This window comes from Pantherophis guttatus, chromosome 1, assembly GCF_059756535.1.
Source record: "Pantherophis guttatus breed Tessera chromosome 1, ASM5975653v1, whole genome shotgun sequence".
NCBI lineage: Eukaryota > Metazoa > Chordata > Lepidosauria > Squamata > Colubridae > Pantherophis > Pantherophis guttatus.
The window spans coordinates 175,076,234-175,101,246 of record NC_142063.1 but is presented as its reverse complement, the minus strand read 5'-3'; the positions used below and the strand labels follow the sequence as shown (position 1 = coordinate 175,101,246).

Below are 25,013 nucleotides of genomic sequence, written 5' to 3'. Positions count from 1 at the left end.
TTTTTAAAATGTTTTTAATTGTTTGTTATTGTTTTTAATCATGGGGCCAAATTTATATATATCTTTTTAATTGTATTTTAATGTTTGTAGTTTATGCTTTTACTTGGCTGTTCACCACCCTGAGTCCTCAGGGAGAAGGGCGGTATACAAATTTAAAAATAAATAAATAAATAAATAAAATAAATGAAGTGATATTGTCACTTCTTGTGATCTTGATGCTGTCTGTCTGTTGATGCAGTCTAGGACAGTATTGGATTTTTTGGCAGTTGCAATGCACTGCTGGCTCACACTTAAACAGTCATCACCAGGACACCTAGATCCCTGTCATAGGTACTACTGTTGAGCCAGGTACTGCCTATCATGTATCTGTGCCATTTCATTTTTCCTGCCTAAGTACAGGACTTTACTTTTCTCACCACCAAACACTATTTTGTTGGATAGGGCTCAATGCTCAAGTCTGTCAAGATCCTTCTGAATCTTGAGTCCATCTTCCAAAGTGTTAGCAATTCCCCCCCAGCTTAGTGTCAACTGCAAATTTGATGAGTTCTCCTATTGTCCCCTTACCCAGATCATTTATGAAAATATTGAAGAGCATTGGGCCCAAGACAAAACTTTGAGATACCACATGTTGAATGTGGTTGATCAGCCAATTTCAAATCCATCTTGTGATTGTACTATCTATGCTGCATTGTTTTGTCTTACCAAGAAGTAGGGTGTGGTCTACTTTGTCAAATGAATTACTGAAGTCTAATTTAGTCACTTTATCAAAGAAGGCAGTAAGATTTGTTTGGCATGATCTATTTTTAACAAATCTATTCTGGCTTGTAGTAATCAACTTGTTCATTTCTAGGTGCTCAAAAATCTGCTGCTTGATTATGTCTTCCTGGATTTTCCCAGGTATTGATGTCAAGCTGATTGGTCTATAGTTTCCTGGATCCACTTTTCCCCCCTTTTTGAAGATTGAAACCACATCAGCTCTTTCAGTCCTATTGATAGTTTCCTGGTGCTCCAGGAGCACTGAAAGGTTCTGTTCAGTAGTTCTGAGAGCACATCTCTTTCAGAAACTTGGGATGTAAGCCATCTGATTCCAATGATTTGAACATGTCCAAAGTAGTTCCAAAGCATCCTGCAAAGAGAGTGAGAGAGGCACTTACTCCGCTGAAACTCCGAGGCTGCTGTGGGTTACTTCACATTCCAATTCTTTTGAATTATCCTATTTCAGCTTGAGCTCTAAAATTCATCAAAATATGATGGTCATCCCTACTATATATCTTCCCACTTCAGTTTTTGTTTTATGTTTCAATAAAAAAATCTTATTTATATATTATTTTAATTTTAATATATATATTATTTAATGTTATATATTAAAAAATTAAGCCATAATAAACTTACAGTATATTAGCCTTTACAGGGCCTATGTTATTATTTTATTTCGTTTGGAGGTGTTTTTTTCCAGTTTTTTTCAAACAACTTTCTCCCCTGTGGAGAACATTATGGAGAACAACCTCTGCTCTAAATTTATAGATTGGAAAGCTCCAAATGTTCTCTGCTCTCAATGCAAACAGTTTTCAAGTATGAAATGCTGCCATAATTGTAACAGGCACATTTTCTAACTCCTCTGATTTAATCTTCTGTAGGATTCTTGAATATACAATCCTGGCCTGAAAATATGACAGATTTTAGTGTGTTTTCAAATCTGGTAACTATTGGTGGAAGAGCACTATACAGGTAAGATATACATGTATGTATATATTTCTATCCTTAATACTCTCATTTATAAAAAAAAAATGCTTAGGAATTATAATTTACTAAAACAGGGTTGAGATTTTGATTTAAACTTTTGGTCCTGTAATTGGTCCATTGGTACTAGGCTGCTGTAAACAGCAGCTTGGATTTTACCTCAATTCTAACACAGGTAAGTACCTACACTTGAATGCATTTCTGATTTTGACTCCATCTATTCCATTTATACTCCTGTTTGATATTTTTCATTGTTTGCTATTTTAATCACATTAGTGATTACTTGTTTGTGGATTTTATAATTACAGTATTATGGTTCATTGCACAGTCAACTAGATGTTTCAACTGGATTTGGTATTTTTATCCACCTGTTGAGTTCTTCCCAAGAACCTGGGATAGGTGGATGTTTTTCTTTGATGATGTTAAAGGCATTGTCACAGGTTGTAAAGTGTTTCAAGTAAAGCTGCCTTTTGCAATTAATCAATGGTGGCTTTGTCAATGTTGATGGTGTTCAAGTAATGCTCCAGGTGTTTTGAGTTTGCACCCAAGGCACCTATTGATACTACCTTTGCTTTCATTTTCCAGTCATTCTATTTCTATTTTTGAGGTCTTTGTATTTTGTTATTTTGTCCAGTTCTTTATTTTCTATTCTGTCTCCAGCTATTGCCATGTCCACTATTATTATTATAGTTCATTGTACAGTCAGCCAGATATTATCATCATCATCATCATCATCATCATCATCATCTTTTTATTTTATTATTATTATTATTATTATTATTATTATTATTATTATTATTATTATTATTATATCTCTTTTATTCATTAAACCAAGGGTGAAATGCTCCCGGTTCGGACCGGATTGCCTGATCCGGTAGTGATGGCGGTAGATGGTTCGGAGAACCAGTAGCAGAAATCCCTGCCCCCCACCCCCCATGCCCAGCTGAGCCACGCGATCATCAGAGGCTTTTTTTTTAAAAAGCATTTTTTAAAAGCATTTTTTCTACAAATGCTTTTAAAAGTAAAAAAAAAAGCCTCTGATGATCCCGCAGCTCAGCTGGGATCATCAGAGCCTTTTAAAAGCATTTTAAATGATTTTTGGCCGAAGAAGTTGTAGAAAAAATGCTTTTAAAGTAAAAAAAAAAAGTTAGCCACGTCCACCCAGTCACATTACCCCCCACCAAGCCACGCCCACAGAACCAGTAGTAACAAATTTTACATTTCACCACTGCATTAAACATGAAACTCAGTCAACTGAACATTTAAAAATGTGTCACAAATATGATTGACTGATGCTAATGGTTGATACAGGTTGTTGCCAGTGTCCTAGGTATCAACCAAGTATCTTCTTAAAATAATAATAATAATAATAATAATAATAATAATAATAATAATAATAATAATAATAATAATAATAGTTGTTGTTGTTGTTGTTGTTGATTTAATCTTCAATTTGATTCGCAGTTTGAGACTGGTAAAAACTTAACAGTATAAGTCCTAACCAAGCACTTAAGAGTTATTAAGGTAATGTCTGAGTATATAGGCAGTTCCGAGTAAAGTGTTTTTTTTGCAAAGTCAGAATATTCAGATCTGATAAATTCAAAATTTCAATGCATCTAGGCAACCCTTTGGGTATTGCTGTAAGGGCTCCTATTACTATTGGTACAATTATTGATTTCTTCCTCCACAATTGCTCAACTTCAATTTGCAGATCTCGGTATTTCGTTATTTTGCTTTGTTGTTTCTCTTCAATTCATGCATCACCTGATATTGCAATATCAATGAACCAGACTATTTTCTTTTCCACATAGTGATGTTAGGCATGTTGTGTGCCAGATATCTGTTTGGATCCAAAAGTTCCACAATATCTAGAAGACCTTTGTCAATTTGGTGTTCCCAGTAATTTTTGCTGCATTCGAACTCTGAGGCAAATTGGTTCCTCAAAGAACAAGTTTATTTGGAGACATCGTCTTGGCACAAACTGGTGGAAAGCCAACTCTGAAGGTTCCTGCGTTTTCTTTTACATTAAAAGTAAAAGTTTCCTGTTGTCTCAAAACAATAAATCACATTGTCCAATCTGGATACTGGGTGGTTGCTTGGTGACTTCTCTCCTCCTCCTCTGCCAGCCAGCCATTGGAATGTCTCTGACTCATAAGAGAGCTATTTTGTTTTGGCTACAAAATCCCATCTATCTCTTCCCTCCCCCTTCAACTCCAGACTGTGTCAACTGAAGCCATGTGAAAAGAAACCCCGAAAGAAACAGAAGTCCCAAAGGAAAGAAAATGACCACAGCCAGGTCAGCTTTAGGCTTGACACTTTCAATGTGTCTGACGTTGTAGATAATCAGTTTGTGAGATTTTGCTGAAGCCATTGATAAGGTGATCAACTGTTTCATCTTTCTCGTTGCATAAGTGACATTTGTTGTTACTGACATGTTGAATTTTTGCTTTCATGGAATTGGTCTGCAGGGCTTGTTCTTGGGCAGCCAAAATGAAACCTTCAGTTTCTTTCTTCAGCACCCCTGATCTCAACCATCTCCATGTTAGCTTTTTATCTACCTTTCCTTCAATGTCCTTCAGATATTGACTGTGGATATGCTTCTTTTTCCAGTTAGAAACTCGATCCTCAATCGTATCCTTTCAATATTCTGCTTTCAATCTTGTTGTTTTTAAGAGGTTTCCCTTGTTCACCTTCTTCAGCAGTGACTCTTTTGCTTTTTTATGTAGTCATTTAAGTCATGTTTTTCCTCTTCATAGTTTGTTTCACCTGTAAGAGTCCTCTGCTACTCTGAGATCTAGGCAAGTACAACAGATCAACATCACTTTTTGGGTGCAGGGTTCTAGCTGAGTCCAATCAATTATTCCATCTTAGTATCATATTACAGGGACTTCCCAGGTGTTAATTGCCTTTATGATATTTCCCCTCCATTTAACTTTGATCTAAAGATTTTCTTTTTCAAAACAGTTTTAAATCATCCGTGTAGAGCAAATGGGAAATTTTCAACTCTTTTTTAGCCAATTCATAGCCACAGTTTGTTTTGTTCAAAATGCTTGTTAGTGCCATCATCGAAAGTATAAAAAGCAGAGGTGACAATGAGTCGCCTTAGAAGATTCCTTGCTTGATTTCAACTTCACCAAGTTCTTCTCCACAGGCCATCAACTTAGTTTGCCATAGGTCTTCAGGAATTTCTAGATGTTGCTGCTAATTGCAAAAATGTCTTAAGAATTTCTCAATCCAGCTATGTGGAACAGAATCAAATGCATACTTATAATCAATCCAGGCCATGAACAAATTTGTTCATCTTTTCTTTGAATTCTTCAAAACCAGTTTATCAATCATCAGTTGGCCTTTGGTTCCTCTTGAATTTTTGCACCCTTTCTGTTCTACAGATAGCAAATCCTTGTTTTCTAGATATCCATAAATTTGGTTTGCAATAATGCCTGTAAGTAATTTGTATGTTAAACATTAAACAGTAACAGAGTTGGAAGGGACCTTGGAGGTCATCTAGTCCAACCATGTTGTTGGCAGGCCAGTGATTGGCCTGTAATTTTCAGGTTTATTTCCCTTTTCTGCATCCTTCTAAATAAAAAAGGTTCCTCTAATTTGCCATTTTTTACTTTCTGGTGTTTCCAGAACTTGATTCATCTGGTTTGTGAAACTTGCATGCAAATTTGTTAGTGATTTCAATCAGAATTCATGCAGCTCATCTAAACTGGAGGCACTCCGGTTCTTGACCTTTTAGCTATTCTTCTTCTTCTTCTTCTTCTTCTTCTTCTTCTTCTTCTTCTTCTTCTTCTTCTTCTTCTTCTTCTTCTTCTTCTTCTTCTTCTTCTTCTTCTTCTTCTTCTTCTTCTTCTTATTATTATTATTATTATTATTATTATTATTATTATTATTATTTAATCTTTAGTGAGATTCACAGCCTTTGAGGCTGGTTAATAGCTCAGCAGCTTGAGTCCTAACCAAAGACCTAGGAATTGTTAAGGTATCGTCAGAGGATGTAAGCTGTTCCGAGTAAGGTGGTTTTTTGTAGAGTCAAAATGTTCAAGTCCGGCAAATTTAGAATTTCTAAATAGCAGGGTAGCCCTTTGGGTATTGCTCCAAGGGCTCCAATTACAATTGGGACAACAAATGATTTCTTTTTCCACAGTCGCTCAACTTCAATTTGCAAGTCCCGGTACTTTGTGATTTTTTCTTGCTGCTTATCTTCAATCTGTGCATCACCAGGTATTGCAATGTCAATGAACCATACTTTTTTCTTTTTAACTATTGTTATGTCAGGTGTGTTGTGGACCAGGTGCCTGTCAGTCTGAATCCTAAAGTCCCACAAGATCTTGAGTTTCTCATTCTCTAAAACTTTCTCAACCTGATGTTCCCAGATCCCAGGATTTGCTGTACTCAAATCCAAACTTCTGGCACAATTTCCAGTGAATGATCTTAGCAACACGGTCATGGCGTTGTAGGTAGTCAGTTTGTGAAATTTTGCTGCACCCACTGATCAGGTGGTTGACTGTCTCATCTTTCTCATGGCAGAGGCGGCATTTGCTGTTGGTGGTAACATGTTGAATTTTTGCCTTCATGCAGTTTGTGGCTAGGGCTTGTTTTTGAGCTGCCAAAATAAAGCTTTCTGTTTCTTTTTTCAGTACTCCTGATCTTAACCAGTTCCATGTTAGTTTCTGGTCAGCTTTGCCTTCAATACTTTTCAAGTATTGGCCATGCAGAGTTTTGCTTTTCCAATTTTCAGCTCGCTGCTCAATTACTTCTTTCTTATATTCTACTTTTGTTTTAGTTGTCTTTAAAAGGCCTCCTTTATTTACTTCCTTAATCATTGGTTCTTCATTTTTCTGGATGTAATCATTCAAGCTGTGTTTTTCTTCTTCCACAGTCTGCTTTACTTGTAGGAGTCCTCGACCACCCTCTGCTCTTGGTAAATATAATCGGTCAACATCACTTTTAGGGTGCAAGGCATGATTCATTGTCATAAGCTTCCTTGTTTTTCTGTCCAAATTGTCTAACTCCATCTGGGTCCAGTCAATTATTCCTGGAGAGTATCTAATCACAGGTATAGCCCAAGTATTTATGGCTTTTATGATGTTTCCTCCACTCAATTTGGACATTAATATCTTATGAATTCGCCGGATGTACTTGGCTGAAGTTAATTCCTTGACTTTATTATGCATTAAGTCAGAGGCTTCTAAAATCCCCAAGTACTTGTAGCCTTCTTCTGATTTTATTGCTGTTAAGTATCGCGTGACAATTCAAATAGCCCTATCAGGAATCAATCCTGAGAGCGGGAACTTTAAAGAAGCATCAGTGGCTGAAGCCGGGGACAGCTCCCGTATAAAAGGAGCTGCTGCGGCTGTTATTGCCATTGCGACTACGGAGTTAAATAAAGGTATTAACTATACTGCGAGTCCTGTCCTTCTTGTGCCCACGATCTAACACTGGCGATGAGGATGGGATACTGAAGGACGAATCGAACACCGATCTCCAAAAGCAATCAACAGCCAACGATCAAAGACACCGCATCGTCCAGATCATCGGCTACAGAGATGTCCGCCATCACCCCACCCGCTCTGTTCAACCCAGCAGGCGAAGATTGGGCTACATACATGGAACGCTTCTATATGTTTATGGAGGCGAATGATCTACTAAGCTTATTGGAGCAGAGGAAAAGAGCCCTTTTCCTCACACATTGCGGACCGGCAGTCTTCAAGATGGCCAAGGCACTCACCGCCCCAACCGACCTAAGAATGATGACCTGGCCGACTCTGCAAGATATTCTAAAGGCTCACTATGCACCCCAAGCATCCTCTCTGGTAAGAAGGCATGAGTTTTATCAGAGAGACCAAAAAGAAGGTGAAACGATCAGCGAGTTCGTCGCAACCTTATGGGGAATAGCTGCCGCATGCGATTTTGTGAGCATAGAGGAAGCCATGAGGGACCGTCTAGTACTGGGACTGAGACACCTCACACTACAGAGTAGGCTGTTAGCCAGACCACAAATCATATTCAGGGAGGCCTTGGAGGAAGTATCAGCAACCGAAGCTTTCCAGAAATCCACGGCAGCTATGAAGAAAATGAAAAACGGGCCACCAGTAAAGGAGGAAGCCTCCGTGCATTACGAGGAAGCAGAGACGGAATCGGAGGAAGAAGAAGAGGAAGACAAGGTCCATCACCTACAGTTCAGATGGAGGGAAAGGCCACAAGCAAAAGGAAGGAAAGAAATCTGGTGCTCGGGATGTGAAGGAAACCACCCGCGATCCGAGTGCAGGTTCTGCGACACTATATGCCAGAGATGTGAGTGAAAAGGGCACATAGCAAGGGCCTGCAGGGCATCCCAGCCAGCATCCAGAAGAAACCGGCCGCCCCGTTCACCAACCAGTAACAGGAGATCCCAATCCGGAGGAAAAAAGCAGCCATTTGGGTGAGGGCAGAGGAGTGACGACCACAGAACGGACCGAGGAGAAACCCACCATACCATCATGTTGGGCCATGCCAGCGCAGGAAAAGTGGACAAGATGGCAGCGACCGTCCTCATAGAAGGGAGACCCTGTAAAATGGAGGTCGACTCGGGGTCCAGCCTATCAATGGTATCGTGGACAACAATAAAGCAGCTAATTCCGCACATTAACCGCCGCGACTTAAAATGACAACGGCTAACACTCGTCGATTACCAAGGTCATCGAATTCCGGTAGTGGGCACTGGCACATTGAACATCAAATACAAGAACTTCAAAGCCAAACTACTCCTCACCATAGTGGAGAGAGACAGACCCAGCCTATTGGGTATGGAGTGGTTCGAACCGCTTGGACTTGCAATTATCGGCATCGACCATATCCGAGATGACGGCTGGGAGGAAGACTTAATGAAGGAGTTCGTAGAAGTCTTTAACGGCGAGCTGGGCAAGTATAAGGGGTCCCCAATTACCTTTAGCCTAGACCCGCAGGTAGCCCCTCTCCGAATAAAGCCCCAGAGGGTCCCATTTGCTCTAAGGCCTAAGATAGATGAGCAACTAGACAAACTGGTTGCTCAGGGAGTCTTAGAACCTACAGACCATGCAAGGTGGGAAACCCCTATAGTGATGCCCATCAAGCCAGACAGGTCAGTGCGTTTGTGCGGAGACTATAAAAGTACGATTAACAAGGTGCTCTAGCAAAACGCATACCCCGTTCCAGTGGTACAGCACCTATTGCATTCGTTGGGCAGGGAGAGGATCTTTGCGAAGCTGGATTTAGCACAGGCATACCAACAGCTCCCAGTAGACGAGGCCACCACCGAAGCCCAAATGATCATAACTCATAGGGGAGCATTTAAATGCAAAAGACTACAATTTGGGGTGAGCGTAGCACCCGGATTATTTCAGAGCCTGATGGAACGGCTTCTGCAAGGAATCGACGGAGTTGTTCCTTACTTTGACGATGTCTTGATATCAGCAGAAGAACTACCACAATTGAAGCAGAGATTGCGGGAAGTACTGGCGAGATTTCAAAAAGTGGGGCTTAAGGTGAAAAGAGACAAGTGCCACCTAGCAGAGAAACAGGTCAAGTTTTTGGGATATCTCATCGACGGGTCGGGGATCAGACCCACACCCGGAAAGCTGAGAGCCATTAAAGAGGCCCCTACACCCAAGAATAAGACAGAATTACAGGCATTCTTAGGGTTGCTCAATTTTTATAATGTATTCCTACCACAGAAGGCGACTACTGCTGAACCGCTCCACTGGCTACTGGACAGAACGGCAGAATGGAGATGGGGGGCTACCGAAAAGAAGGCATTCGAAGATATAAAAAAGCTATTGACTTCGGACAGAGTACTGGTGCAATACAGCGGGACATTGCCAATAAAACTAAGATGTGATGCATCCCCTTTTGGCATTGGGGCAGTATTGAGCCACACCATGCCAAACGGAAAAGAAGCCCCCATCGCATTTTTCTCTCAAACTCTGTCAAAACCAGAAAGAAACTACAGCCAATTGGACAAAGAAGCATTGGCTGCAGTAGCCAGAATAAAAAGGTTTCACGAATATCTCTACGGTCGGAAATTTGAACTCATAACTGACCACAAACCGCTATGTGGTAGCATAGCGGGAGACCCACACCACCTATTTTGTCGCCCAGAATGCTGAGGTGGATAGAATTTTTGGCCGCCTACATCTACACACTCCAACACAAGCCAGGAAAAACAATAGACCATGCAGACGCCCTAAGCAGTTATGTCAGGTGTGTTGTGGACCAAGTGCCTGTCAGTCTGAATCCTAAAGTCCCACAAGATCTTGAATTTCTCATTCTCTAAAACTTTCTCAACCTGATGTTCCCAGTGGTTTTTGATGTACTCAAATCCAAACTTCTGGCACAATTTCCAGTGAATGATCTTAGCAACACGGTCATGGCGTTGTAGGTAGTCAGTTTGTGAAATTTTGCTGCACCCACTGATCAGGTGGTTGACTGTCTCATCTTTCTCATTGCAGAGGCGGCATTATTGTTGTTGTTGTTGTTGTTGTTGTTGTTGTTGTTGTTGTTATTATTATTATTATTATTATTATTATTAATTATTATTATTATATACACAAAAATGACAGTATACACAGCAAATGAGATAACCATGCTGGATTTTGTATCACAAATCACTAGTCAAATACTTCCCAAGCGTTTAGGACTGTGTGATGTATCAGCGGATTATGCGAGCAGATCCCAGTAAGGTGGCCTTCTGCAGCTGACCAATGGTGATCTTGTCAGCGCCAATTGTTTTTAAATGTTTGCCTAGGTCTTTAGGCACAGCACCCAGTGTGCCGAGTACCACTGGGATCACCTGCACTGGTTTATGCAGTTCTATTCTCAAGTCCTGATATTTGGTGACTTTTTCAAGTTGTTTTTCGTCGATTCTGCTGTCAGCAGGTATGGCAATGTCCACACATTTTTCTTCTCCACAATTGTGATATCCGGGGTATTGTGTCCTAAAACTTTGTCAGTCTGTATTCAGAAGTCCCACAGCAGTTTTGCATGCTCATTTTCGACCACTTTTTCATTATTATTATTATTATTATTATTATTATTATTATCTTTTATTCATTAACATGAAACTCAGTCAACAGAACATTTAAAAATGTATCACAAATATCATTGTCTGGCTCTGATGGTTGATACGGGTTGCTGCCTGCATCATCATCATCATCATCATCATCATCATCATTATTATTATTATTATTATTATTATTTAATATTTAGTGAGATTCACAGCCTTTGAGGCTGGTTAATAGCTCAGCAGCTCGAGTCCTAACCAAGGACCTAGGAACTGTTAAGGTATCGTCGGAGGATGTAAGCTGTTCCAAGTAAGGTAGTTTTTTGTAGAGTTAAAACGTTCAAGTCCGGCAAATTTAGAATTTATTATTATTATTATTATTATTATTATTATTATTATTATTATTATTATTATTATTATTATTATTATATCACAGCCAGATGTTTAGATTGTCCTTGGTATTTTTATCCACTTCTCGTATCGTTTTCAAGAACTTGCAACAGGCAGATGTTTATATTTGATGTTATTAAAGTCATCATTGCAAGATGTAAACTTTTCTAAGCAAAGCTGCCTTTGGCAATTGATAGATGATGATTTTGTCAAGGCCAATGTTGTTCAAGTAATACTCCAGATGTTTTGGGATCGCACCCAAAGTGCCTATTATTATTATTTATTTTGAAATGATTTTAGAAATGGAAGCTTTGAGCCTTGTGCTTCTAAAGACTGAAAGGGGAGGCAAAGGAGCTCCATTCCCCATACCAATTTCTGTTGTCTCACATAATTTCTGCTCCTTTCCAAAACTGCAATTTGGGTCCAAATTCTTCTCCTTATTCTTTCTCCATCCACCCCTTTTTCAAATGAGCTTATCTTCTGGTAAAAAAAGGGAGAATGGATAAGCAAAGGCTTTGTATCTTTATTGAAAAGGGAATTTTCAGCAAGCAGATTGGAATATTATCTGTATTGCTAATTCATCACAAACCATGTGATGAACCCAGTATATTTCAAATCTGTTTTATTTTGGCTAATGTTGAATTTGAATTCTTGAATTTAAATAAGTAAATTTTATTCAAGATGATAATATTGATATCTATACAGAAGTTCTTCAAAAGAACAATTCTATGTAATATTTTGTCACAAAGTTCAATGTAAATGGATAGATTCTCCTTTAATTTTACAATTATTAAATCAAAGAGATTGGGACAATCATCCTGGGAATTGCCAGTTTAGGATAAGTGCTTTGCAAGAGAGTTGACGTAGAATGTAAAACTTTGATATGCATTAGAATTAAGATTCAGAGAAAATGGAATTTGCAGAGCACACTTGCACACTGATTCATAATATATATTACACTAATACATTACCAGTTTGAATTTCAATATGCTTTCATCACCAACATTTTAATGGAAGAATGAAAAGTGTCCTTCTGCCTGCAGGAGAGACTTAAGGTAAAGATAAACATCAGAATGTGTCAAAATAGTCAAAATAGGTACTTCAATTTCATAATGTGATAAGATACTTCAGGTTGTAGCTTTACTGTGATTAATTACCACCATTGATTGCTCTGTTTGTTGACTGGGTTGCTTTTTTTTTTTTTTTTTTTTGTCTTGGGAAACAGAAGAATATTTTGATAGATGGTTGAGATATTTGTACCACTTTATAGAGCATGAAATAGCTAGTTGGAAATGCTATGTGTACAACCAGCATGGAGGGCCCTAAACCTAAGTCAAACGTGTAACAGATATGCAACAACAATCCAGGAAAGTTTACTTCATTGTTCCTCTGTGAATTGTATAACCCAGTTTTATATATTAGTGTTTGCAATTTCTAATCTGTGTTTTCAGACATAAAGTTTGTTATTTAGCTTTGTTAGGGTAATGCAGCTAAGAGTTTGATGCAGCAGTTTAAGAAGACAATAAGTTCTAGTCCTGCCTTAAGTATGAAAAGTGATTGGGCCAGACACTGTCTCAACCCTAGAGAGACAGTTCTGGCAAGGCACTTTCCAAAGTGTTGCCATGAAAAGTAAGAGTCAAGGAAATTAGTATTTTGCCTCCTAGGTTCTTCTTAATCCTCGTCTCACCTAAAAATTCAGTAAATCTAAATAAATAAGGCTTTCTTGTGAAACTAAATAAACCCTTTCTTTAAAACTATAACCCTCCATGTAGATCACTTATGGTCCTCCAGCTGTTGAGTCAAGGAAGTTCTGGTTACTAATCCTGGAATGGTCTAAAGCTATGGAAATGTTTATACTGTATATGGACCAAACTCCATTCTGGTCTTTAAATTATGTTAAAACGCAAACCCTGTCCTGTTTGATTTTTAGATGAGATGCTAAAATGTATGTTGGATACATGTATTATGGACATTTTCCATAATGAAAAATACAGTATTTCTTGTAACACATTTCATTTTTAGTTCTTTTCTTTTTTCATCTTGGAGCACATTTTGGTATAGGCAACCACTCTCACAGAGGGATTAAAGATTGTAAGGTTAGCTGTGGCAGGCTTCTTTATTTCACTATCTTGAGATACAGTGATAAAATGAAAGATAATTCCAAGTCAGAGCAGGAAAGGAAATATAAAAGCAAAAACACAAATGCAGTATTCTTGGTTCAAGTCCTATTGGAGATGCTCATCTGTTATACTGATAACGTTGTTGACCATCAGAGAAGCATTTCTAATAGTAAGAGGAGTTTACAGTCACTTTCAAATTTCTTTTCTACTGCAGTCATATGGAAAAGTAATACTTTTGGGTCACCAACGGGTACCCTCTGCAGTAATTAAATACTAGCACAGTAGTGGCTCTTTTTGGCTCTTCCTAGTGATTGTGGTAAATACTGGAGGCTTCCCTTCCTGTTCAGCTGTTTCATTCAGCATGATTCTCTACTTGGTTGTGTTCCAGCACATCCTAGTCCAGGGACAACTCTGTAATTTGAAAAAGCTGTAGCTAATGCTTGCATTAACTAGCTGGCTATATTTTTAGCATTTAAATAAATCAGTCATGCTTGATAATGATAATGTCTATCTTTTCAGTTATGGTTCAGGGATAGCATATTTGGGTTAGCTCAGATCTCTGATGGTTGGTTTTTATGAAATTGCTTTTAGTACCTTGAGTATTTGTAGCATTGTGTAGTGTTTCCTCCTAGTGTCATGTGATTGAGTGGTGTAAAAATGAAGAGAAGGGGCCTAAATTAAACTGCTTTTCCATTCTTTTAGCTTCAACTTCTTAAAATAATGGGATAAATTTCTAACTCACATATGCACAACACATGGATTTGCTGTTTTCTTTTTCTTTTTCCAGTGGTCTTTCCTTGCTTATTCTCAAGCAGCAAGGAATTAGATCTCTCCAGTTCCAGTCCCTGAAGCACATCAGTGCTGGGAATGTCTACGTAACTGACAACAGTAATTTATGCTACTATCATACTATCAACTGGACCAGCCTCTTCAGCTCACCTAACCAGAAAACTGTCATCCACAGAAATAAGAGGGCTGAGAACTGCAGTAAGTATTTTGCTCATGGTTGGTTAACTAAATTTCTCTCTCTCTCTCTCTCTCTCTCTGGATATATTGTTTAGAACTAGAAAATGGTGATTAGCTACTTTGTGAAACAAGAAATAATCTAGAAAACATGCACAAAGTCTAATATTGTTATATTTGACGATGTTTGGAAATTTCTTAATAAGCCTACTTTTTTGAAAATAGTCATGAGCAGGGGTGAAATCTAAATTTTTTCCCTACCAGTTCTGTGGGCGTGGCTTGGTGGGGGGTGTCCTGTGACTAAGTGGGTGTGGCCAACTCAATGTCACTCACAGCCACGCCCACTCAGTCTCAAGACCCCCCCCAAGCCACTCCCACAGAACCTGGTAGGAAAACATTTTAAATTTCTATTCTGCCGCCCGGTCACCACCTGCACTCCCTTCGCTTTGGGTCGGGGGCTGGGGCCCAGAGACACTCCATTCACTGAAGCCCCAGAGCTGCCACCTGCTCACCGCCTACCTCAACCTTGCCATGGAGCCACTGCCCGCTCGTCCTTCACCACGTGGCATGTCCTACTCCTTATCTTTCTCCCGCAACTGGCTGCCAGGGAAGGCAAGCACCTGAAAGTTACCGGAGCTACTCTCCTTCTTGAATGTGCCGCCACCATCACCACCCTGGTCCACGCGCCGGCTGTGCAAGCGCACACCATTTATTTCATTCATTCATCAGTGGCAGGTTGGGTGTGCGCTTGTGAGGCAGGCGGTGAACAGGCGGCAGCTCCAGGGCTTCAGTGAATGGCACGTCTCTGGTAAGGTGACCAGATTTTAACATTGGTAAAGAGGGACATTGTGGGCGTGGCTTATTTTGTGGGCGTGGCTAGCTGGTCATGTGACTGGGTGGGCGTGGCTAGCTGGTCATGTGACCGGGTGGCCATGGCTATGTGTATAGGGTAAGGTGAACAGATTTTAACATTGGTAAGAGGGACACCATTGTGGGCGTGGCTTATTGTGTGGGCGTGGCTTGGAGGCCATGTGACTGGGTGGGCGTGGCTAGCTGGTCATGTGACCGGGTGGCCATGGCTATGTGTATAGGGACTACTCAGAGGGCTGGAAAGTCATTTCTGACAGGTCCTCACACTTTTGACTGGTCCTCACACTTATGACCATCCTCACATTTATGCCCGTGCAGCATTCTTAACAACCATGTCACTCATTTCACAACTGCTTCTCTTCACCATGATGACAAGATAGGGCAAAAATGTAAAATGTGAGGACAGTCGTAAGTTCGAGGACTGGTCAAAAGTGCGAGGACCAGTCAAAAATAACTTTTTCAGCCCTCTGAGTAGTCCATATGCACAAAAGGACTAACCAGAGGGCTGAAAAAAGTCATTTCTGACAGGTCCTCACACTTTTGACTGGTCCTCACACTTATGACCATCCTCATATTTATGCCCATGCAGCATTCTTAACAACCATGTCACTCATTTCACACTGCTTCTCTTCACCATGATGACAAGATAGGGCAAAAATGTAAAATGTGAGGACAGTCGTAAGTTCGAGGACTGGTCAAAAGTGCGAGGACCAGTCAAAAATAACTTTTTCAGCCCTCTGAGTAGTCCATATGCACAAAAGGACTAACCAGAGGGCTGAAAAAAGTCATTTCTGACAGGTCCTCGCACTTTTGATTGGTCCTCACACTTATGACCATCCTCATATTTATGCCCATGCAGCATTCTTAACAACCATGTCACTCATTTCACAACTGCTTCTCTTCACCATGATCACAAGATAGGGCAAAAATGTAAAATGTGAGGACAGTCGTAAGTTCGAGGACTGGTCAAAAGTGCGAGGACCAGTAAAAATAACTTTTTCAGCCCTCTGAGTAGTCCATATGCATAAAAGGATACAGTAATTGAGAGGGATGAAGGAAGGGAAGGGAAATTAGAGTAGGAGTGACGGTTAAGAGAGGGAGGAAGAGAGGAGGAGAAGGAGAAAGGAAGAGGAAGTAGGGAGGAGAAGAAGAGGGGGGGAAGAGAAAGTAAGAAGGAAAGAAAAGAGAGGTGGTAGGTTTGAGGAGAAAGATTGCTGTACAATAAAAAAGATGAAAGGGAAGAAAGCCAACCCCAAACAAATATAAAGATATTAAGATAAAGAATGAATTGTTAAACTTTAAAGAATAAAAGAGAACAAATATGAATAAATAGCAATAATTAGAAACACACATACATACAATGTATTTTCTTTGAACAGAATATTTGGCTGGTTCACAAATTTAAACAGTGTTTAGTCATTTCAATTAAATTTACAATTTCTATATTTCCTTTTTGCCATATTTATTCCTCATCTATTTTTTTAAAAAAACAATATTACCCTTCATCCTCATCTCTAATCTTAATCAAATTCAATTTTTCCCTTCTATTCTATTTTATACCTCTTCCCATTGTCATCTATTTTTATATCCATCCTCACATTGGTTAATTATGTAATTATGTAATACAGTTGTTTAATACAAATTCAACATTTTAATATAAATCAATTAGTTATATAACTATCTTTTTTGTATATTAATCAATATGAACATGAATATTCCAATTATTTCCATGCAATCCAATTTCTTACAAATCAATTAATTATACTTACCAATAATAATAAACCAAATAATTTCCCCCATATATTCCTCCAAACCACAACTTAACCATTTCTGCTTTCAACACAGTATACAATTAATAATATCTCAATTATTACAATTCCCTAGTTAAAAAGAGCTTTTTTTTCTTTTGTGTTTTAAAATCTTGAACTCTCCTCTTTTGCCCTAAATAATTTTCCATTGTTTGCACTTACCTTTTTTGGTGAGGAAAAGGAAAATAAATCTGCTGCCTAATTTTCCAACATTGCAAGCAAACCGCAAAGCCAACAGCCTGTTTTACTTCCAGTTTCGTTTTGAGCTTGGTTTGCACAAAGAGGAAAAAAAAACTGAGCAATTTAGCAAGAGCAGAGCCCTGTGCAAATCAGCTGAGAGGGGGAAGCCGAGCTAATTAATGTAGGGCGGCCCTTTGAAGCCCCGCGGCAAGAGTTTAAACAGGTTTTTTCCCTCTAGCCATCAGCGGGGATTCAGGAGGCAGCCGGGAACCAGGAGGCAGAATGAAAAATTGGGACTTTTTTAAAACGCCGCGGGACGCGGGACAAATTGCTCAAAAGCGGGACTGTCCCGCCAAAAGCGGGACGTCTGGTCACCTTAGTCTCTGGGCCCCAGCCCCCATCCAAAGTGAAGGGAGAGCGGGTGGTGAGAGGGCGGGGCAAGGCCAGAATCTCTTTCTGGGCGTGTCGCTTCTGCCTGTTGGGCCACTTTCTGAAGCTGGCACCTCTGCAGCCAGCCGCTTTGCTTTTTCCCTCTTTTTCCTCATGGGAGGCTTGCGTGGTGGCACCAGCAGAAGCGCTGCGGGGAAGTGGCCCAACAAGCAGAAGCGCTGCATCCAGAAAGAAAAGGGCAAGAGGGGCCAGTGGGCTGTAGAGGCTAAGATGGGTGGGCGGAGCCTCCAGCTGCCATCACTACCGGTTCTCTGAACTACTGGCCATCATCGCTACCGGATCGGCTGATCTGGTCCGAACAGGGAGCATTTCACCCCTGGTCATGAGGATAGGACAGTGAAACCTGGTTTGCTGAATAAATGTTTAATGCTTTCCAAGAACATTTTCTAAGAACAGGAGTTCATATTTTGATCAGTCTTTATTAAGAGTTCTCCCATCCACTTTTAAAATAGATATTACTTGAATGCAGAAACATCTTCTTCTGGGATCTTCTTCTGTCCAAATTGCTACAATGCATGTAAGGAAGGTGCCACATGTCTGGCCCTGAAATCTCTGCTGTCACTTTCACACAGTCACAAAACCTGTTTTGTTGTGTTTTAAATGTGGGGGTGGGGTAAGTAAAGTAAGCCTTTTGTATAATTTCCTGCACAATTTCCCTGTCCCTGAAAACATTAAGATTTTTTCAGCTCCACTCCAAATATAAAGAAAGTTATTCCCCATTTTCACCGACTTGCTCTTAATTAATTTATTTTAGAAGCAATCGCTCCAAGTGTTTTACAATGCAAAGAAGTAAGTACAATAAAACCCATGAAGACCTAAAGGCAGCAATTAAAGAATACATATAAAAACAAACCTAGTCATTCATAATAGTAGTCAAATCCTCATTTCTAAAACCTTTTTATCTGTTGGTGAAAGACAAATAACAAGTAACACTACTTAAACTCCATGGGGCCACTGGCATCTGCAGTGCCACCATTTCCTGTCTTAAAATGTCAGAGGAACATAGCAACTGATCTCTCCAGAGATCCAGAGGCAAGTTCACAAAGAAAACAGACAGGTAGGGTTTTCAAGGTGATAATCGGGCCCTAAACTGTCCTCTGAAATGAACTGGTAGCCAGTACAGTCAATTCTATAAATATATGTGACAGATCGTGACAAGAAACCAAGAAGACAGCTCAACCATAGTGGGTAATGCCAGCAATGCTGCTGTTTGCCACTCAAAGCTTAGGGTTGTTACTCAATATGTGCATAGATTGGACTCCACAAGGAAGCACTGAGTGATCCACCATAGGTCTTCTGACACCAGCAATACATATGCAAAAGCCCAGGGGATCTTGCTAGGGCACCTTTAGCCAAGCAAGCACCTCCATGTTCTAGGTATTAGCACCTGCTATAATTGTAGTCTTTGCCATGGAATATATAAGAAGGGTTATTTACTGTAGTCTCAATAGGATCTACAGTGGAATTCACAGATCCTTTTCTTAAATTAGCTGCATACTACTTCCCTAGAAACAGTTGTTCAAAGGGCACAGTATAAGAGTGAATGCTTCAGAGATTTTCACCAGAAATGGAGAGACAGCTTTTTTTTTTGCCAGCACATAGATACTATAAGTCAATATCTTTTTTTTTTTAATGAACCGATCCTCCTCATTGTCCTTTGACCTACCCTTAGATTTGCAATTTCATCTGATTTCTGTGCAGATTCTCTGCCTCTAAGATAATGGCTTGGCACTTTGGAAGTGAGGATGGGTTAGAAATTTGGAATTTTAATCTTAAGGATTTAATTTTAAGGATTCTCATCTATGGCAGTTTCTCATTGACATCTCAGTAGCATCTTTGAGGGATTAGAGGTAGAAAAATAGGTTGGTTTAAAAGTCTACAGCTTCCCAGTTTTTTTAAACCTTATTTTAGTTCATCCCATTTCTGCATGAGTTTTTAAATCCTTTACTTAAAAGTAAGGATGTTTTTGTATTGCTGATTTTTGGGTACAGGTAGCACTGCCCTCCAATGTTATCTTCATACCAATTATGTGGGAAAGGGAAATATTGTTCTAGTGACCTCCAGATATGGCTGTTCTACTCTTCCCCTGCACTACATCATCAACACTATTCCTTATTATGGCTAAGAGGCAGAGATGTGAATACTAGTAAAGACAGCAAAATAAAATACAATAAAATATTAGAATGACATTGAGGTGGTCAACAAATAAACTGAGTTATAATTATGGGTGACTTTACATTTGTTGGTGCCTTACTTTCACTGCTACTGAACGGTATTTGGCTACAAACTGGGTTATAGGGATTTTAGAGTCTTATAAAATTAAACTCATTTAAAAGTTATCCATTCTTCCAGGATACTGATGAAGCAGGTTAGATGTGTTGTGGATACCTCAACAGATATTATAGTCAACTGTTTCCCCAATTCCTCATGAGCAAATATGTTTTCATATAAGACCTTACCATATCTTATTGTAATATTGGTGAAGGCAAAAACTATGTTTGCAATCATAGCAATTTATTATTTTGATCTCTTTGTATCCAGTACTATTTTTATTTATTTTATTTTATTATACTTATCAGGGGTGAAATTCAAAATTTTTCCCTACCGGTTCTGTGGGTGTGACTTTGTGGGCATAGCAGGGGAAGGATATTGCAAAATCTCCATTCCCACCCCACTCTGGGGCCAGCCAGAGGTGGTATTTGTCGGTTCTCCGAACTATCCAAAATTTCTGCTACCGGTTCTCCAGAACCTGTTATAACCTGATGGATTTCACCCCTGATACTTATGCTATGCTAGGTTGTTATGACTTGTGGTTACAACAATAACCTTATTTATACCTGAAGATGTGGACAGTATTATTGTAGGATAGACTGTGTCATCCATGGATTTGGCCAGTGTTCCTCCTTCCTTGTAAAAGCATAACAAAGAAGAGAGGAAAAAGTGAAGCTGGGAGGTGGTGTGTGTCCTTGAGAGACTGTTTGATGAACCTACCTTATAGTTGATTCCTTCGGGAGCTGTTTGCTGTGAAGGGCCCTGGAAGGTGAGCTCTGGGACTCTTCCAAAGAAAGAAGTAGAGAACACAAAACCCATTAATATAGTACTATTTTGAGGTGTATACAGTATATTATGAAGATATAAAGTCGAAGGAGAAACTACTATGTAGGAACCATTTTGGCACAACAAGCAGAGAAAGAAATGGAGAAAGAATCCTTCCTAACTTTTTCTCCAAAATTTGCAAGTTACACAACTAAAAATTAGAGTATGTTTTAAAATCCCTTAAACCACCCAAAGATGCAGAAACAAAAGGTAACAGTAAAAGCAAAAAGGGACTCAAAAAGAAAGTAACCTTAAACACGACATGGCTGCAACGACACCCAGATAAAATAAAGGACTTATTTCAGATAATGGATACTGTAAGTAAGTCTTAGGGTTGCCAGGTCTGCTTCCAAAAAATAACGGACAAGCGGGGGGGGGGGGTGTTAAATAGTAAAAAAATTTAAAAAATTACAATTAAATTATATATTTTCTTACAAACATTTTAACACGTATTAAAATAATCACTTCAAAACTTTACTTAAAATTCAAAACATCAAATATATTATAATAATATGTAAAATATTAAATTACATTTTACTTTGCTGTCGTGTGTATTTTTTATTTGACTGCACAGCTTTGATCAATTCCTTGTGTTTAAGGAATAATTCTTTAATTTCAGTACAACGTTGAGAAATATTAAAAAATATACAAAGTTCACTTCGAACTGATGGTACAAGCAGTCGGTTACGTTCGTCAGTCCACAAATTTCCCATGATACTGAAAATTTGTTCAACTTTTGCTTTTGATACTGGAATTGATGCACAATACTGGAACAGTTTCAGTAAACTCGGAGCTGGCTCTTTCTTGAAAAAGTATGTCCACTTATCAAGGGATGAATCGCCCTGCAGATGAACATAAACTTCTTCTAAGGCAGAAATTTCATCGAAGTGAGTGTTGGGTGGAAGTTCTCGCCATGGTGATAATAACCAGATGTTTGTCATTTCTTCTAAAGTTGGAGGATTATTGCGATCAATTAGATTGAAACAATTTAGCATCTCATATACTGAATCGGTGAAATTATACCACTTTTCTAGGTACGCAATGGCTCTTTGATACACGTTGATGGCTTCTTTCTTGAACTTTTGCACGGCATTCTCAGGCAAATGTTTTTTACGTAAGGCAAATAAAACTTTCATTCCAAAAAACTGCTCATCATATTTTTTTTTTGCAAAGAATCACGCAGCTTACATATGATAATGTGAAGATCACATGCAAGAATTTTCTTGCTTTCCAGCTTCAGTAGGGTGTCTTGCATTATTGACATGAAGAAGTGCGTGAAATATAAATACAATTCTGAAATTGTTGGTTCATCGTCCTTTGCGAGTTCACTTTCCTGATCCGAAATAAGGTTCCAGATAACCTTATGGCACTCATCAGATCCAAGAGAAATAAAATACGATTTTAGAGGTATCCAGTTTAAAAGAAGTTTTTTGACTGCTTTAAACAAACTTAACCAACATGTTGGAACATGGCACAAAACTTCATGGAATTCTGACTCGCAAAACTCAAAAAATGATTTCAACTCTTCTCATTTCTTCGCAGAATTCGAAAATTCGGCAAAAACCTTCAGCACTACATTTTCGATATCAAAAGATAACTGCTTTAATGCATTTTTTGCGCTGTTGTGTAAAATGTGATTATTGCAATGAGCAGCTACAATATTGTCATTTCCCAGCAATAATTTTTGGTAAACAGATTTGTTCACTCCATAATTGACCGATGCATTATCTGCTGAGTAAGCTGAAACATTATTTATTTCCAATTCGTTATCACTAAGAACTTGACACAGCTGATTTTTTATTGATGTAGAATCTTCGAAAGAATCCTCATAAAAATCTAAAATTTTCACACACAGTCCTTCTTCACAAGTAAAATATTGTGCAACAACGGGATACATTTTGCGATTTCCCTTGTTTGATGCGTCAGTGGAGAGAGAAAATGGAATTCCAGTTTTAAGATCATTGAGAACCAACTCAATAGAAAAAGGATACAAAACCTCATTGACAATAACTGATGATTTGGTTCTTCCACAAGACATCTTTTTTACAATTTCTGAATCATCAAAAATTTGCTTCATTAACTTAATACAGCAATCTTGAGCCAGGAAAGAAATATGGTGTTTGATCCCATGGTAAGTTTCAGCCATTTCAGCTACAGTCACTTTCTCACTGAAAAAGGAGTCTTTAACAATGAAAAACGAATTGATTCGCTTGTTGCTGGAAGCTATTTTCTCCTTATCTAAATGATTTTTTGTGCTTGCATGCTGTGTGACAGCTTTTATACCATTATATTCAATTGTGAACGATTTCTGACACAATTTACAGTAGGCCGTCATATTTGTTCTGTCGGTTTCGTTGTTGGTAATCCATGCAAAAGTAGCTTCCCAGTCTTTGGTGTATTTGCACACTCCTCTCTTTCGTTTTAAAGAATTCGAAATCTCGCCGCTCTCATTCTCATCACTCGACGCCATTTTAGGTCAGTCGACACAAGCTACAATACATTTTTAAAATGTGAACAGTACATAATTTTATAATATATTTTTATTTTAATCTCATCATTAATTTTTTCAGAGAATCGAGTTCAATGGATATTCGATCTTTGTCTCATTCTAACTTATGAAAAAAAAGACAAAACGCGATTCTCCTATCGTTATTCTCTTAGTCTGTACAGCTTTAGATTACGTACCATTTCATCATAAAGCTTTTGAATAAAAAAAATGTCCACTATTTTGTGAAAAAAAATAGTGAACATAATGTGAAAAAAGCGGACTGTCCGCTCAAATAGTGGACACCTGGCAAGGGTAGTAAGTCTCCTTTCCCCCCCTCTTCTCCCCTTGTAACCTTGGTAAACAAGCGCTGCTCATTCTGGATTGGGAAGAGGATGACTGCCTTTCAGTGGAAAATGAGGCTCCATTAAGGATAGAGGAGAACAAGGATAATATTAATTTTAAAGGAGACCTGGATTTGATTGCTAAGAATTACCTTTTAACCAAACAGTTAATTGCTTCACATAAGAACAGAATGCCTCGAAAGTTGATATGGAATGTCCCTTCATCAAGAAGCTATCACTCAAGTTATGCATTTTATTTAACTTGCCCCATTTTAAGTATGTTATAAAGGAAGTGGAGAACAGCAATCACAAAAATCCTGAATGAAGAGGATTATCTGGATCTCTTCTAGACAGAGTCTGGGCATGGGACATAAATTGTATTGGTTGCATCCAATACTAGAAGTCAATTACGTACACATTGCTTTATGGCTTGAATCATTATTCTAAAACATTCTGGACTATCTATCCTGCCTGCCCAATACATTTTCAGCAAGAGAGAGTACTATAGGTTCCCATTCCCTTGGGTGGGTGGGTGGGGGGGCTTGGATAATAACATATTATGTCTGCATGCATGCATATTTTGATGCTCTTTCTATGTTTATGTATATTTTAAATGTGTGTGTATGTGTGTGTATCCAGGTAGGAAAGTGATTGGCAGTTGCTTTCCTGAAATAGAAAGTTGGGAGACACACAACAGGAGAATAATCTAGTATCCTGGGAGATATGCTATCATACTGTATATCTGGATTGAATAATTTGCAAAATATTTCAAAATTACTTCAATCCAGACAGGATTTGTAAATTTTATATTATTTACTTCTCTATGAACTGGATTGACAAGTTAATAACATTATCTTTAATTTACTATAATTTGATTGACATTTCCAAGTAGTGAATGTGAGAATTGATGTGTGGTAAATGTTTGACCTACCTATGCAGTTTTTCCTTGTTAATAGCTGTGCAATTCAGTGATCTGAAAAGAAGTAACTTGAATTTGTGGAGGGAAAAAACCATCAATATTTTTTGCTTCCTTGTTTTAATTAAACTTCAGAGTGCTGAGTTTCCACAGGTGGACCATTTAGATGCAAGTTAATTTTGCAAGTCCATACCTTGACCCTGTTCTTTTAAAGGAAGAAAATCTGGATAGGGAAATTTCATCATGAATCCTCTTTAGCATTTCTGTGTTGTCAACAATATTGTGCATGGGAGACAATACAGAATAAACACAATACTCAGTAGGAACAATTCTCAGCTGGAGTACTCATTACGAGTCTAAAGTTACCATTCAGCAAAGCTTTTCCCAGCTAGGAGAAGAAAATTCACAATTAGTTGCTATATCTAGCTAATAATCTTTTCATGAATTCTCTCTCCATTTGTAAATTTGTCTACAAATGGCTAATTTTTATGTAGTGAAATAGATGGTCTCAACTCTAAGCAAAATAAACTATGATTCAGAAAATATGCATCTTTTTTCTCAACTAATGGAAAATGTATTAGTTAAAAATAAATATATTAATGCAGACAAATTAAACAGGTCCTAAGTGC

The 25,013-nt window shown here is 38.6% G+C and overlaps 1 protein-coding gene across 4 annotated transcripts in view; it reads left to right on the top strand.

Annotated features, from left to right (window-relative positions):
• Positions 1-25,013, top strand: part of ERBB4 (erb-b2 receptor tyrosine kinase 4) — a 1,174,706-nt gene that overhangs the window by 873,191 nt on the left and 276,502 nt on the right. For all 4 annotated transcript variants that reach the window (XM_060688174.2, XM_034433703.3, XM_060688175.2 and 1 more), the window contains exons 11-12: positions 1,638-1,728; positions 14,060-14,259. In XM_060688174.2, coding sequence (XP_060544157.2) covers positions 1,638-1,728; positions 14,060-14,259 — 291 coding nt within the window. The remainder of the gene's footprint in view (positions 1-1,637; positions 1,729-14,059; positions 14,260-25,013) is intronic.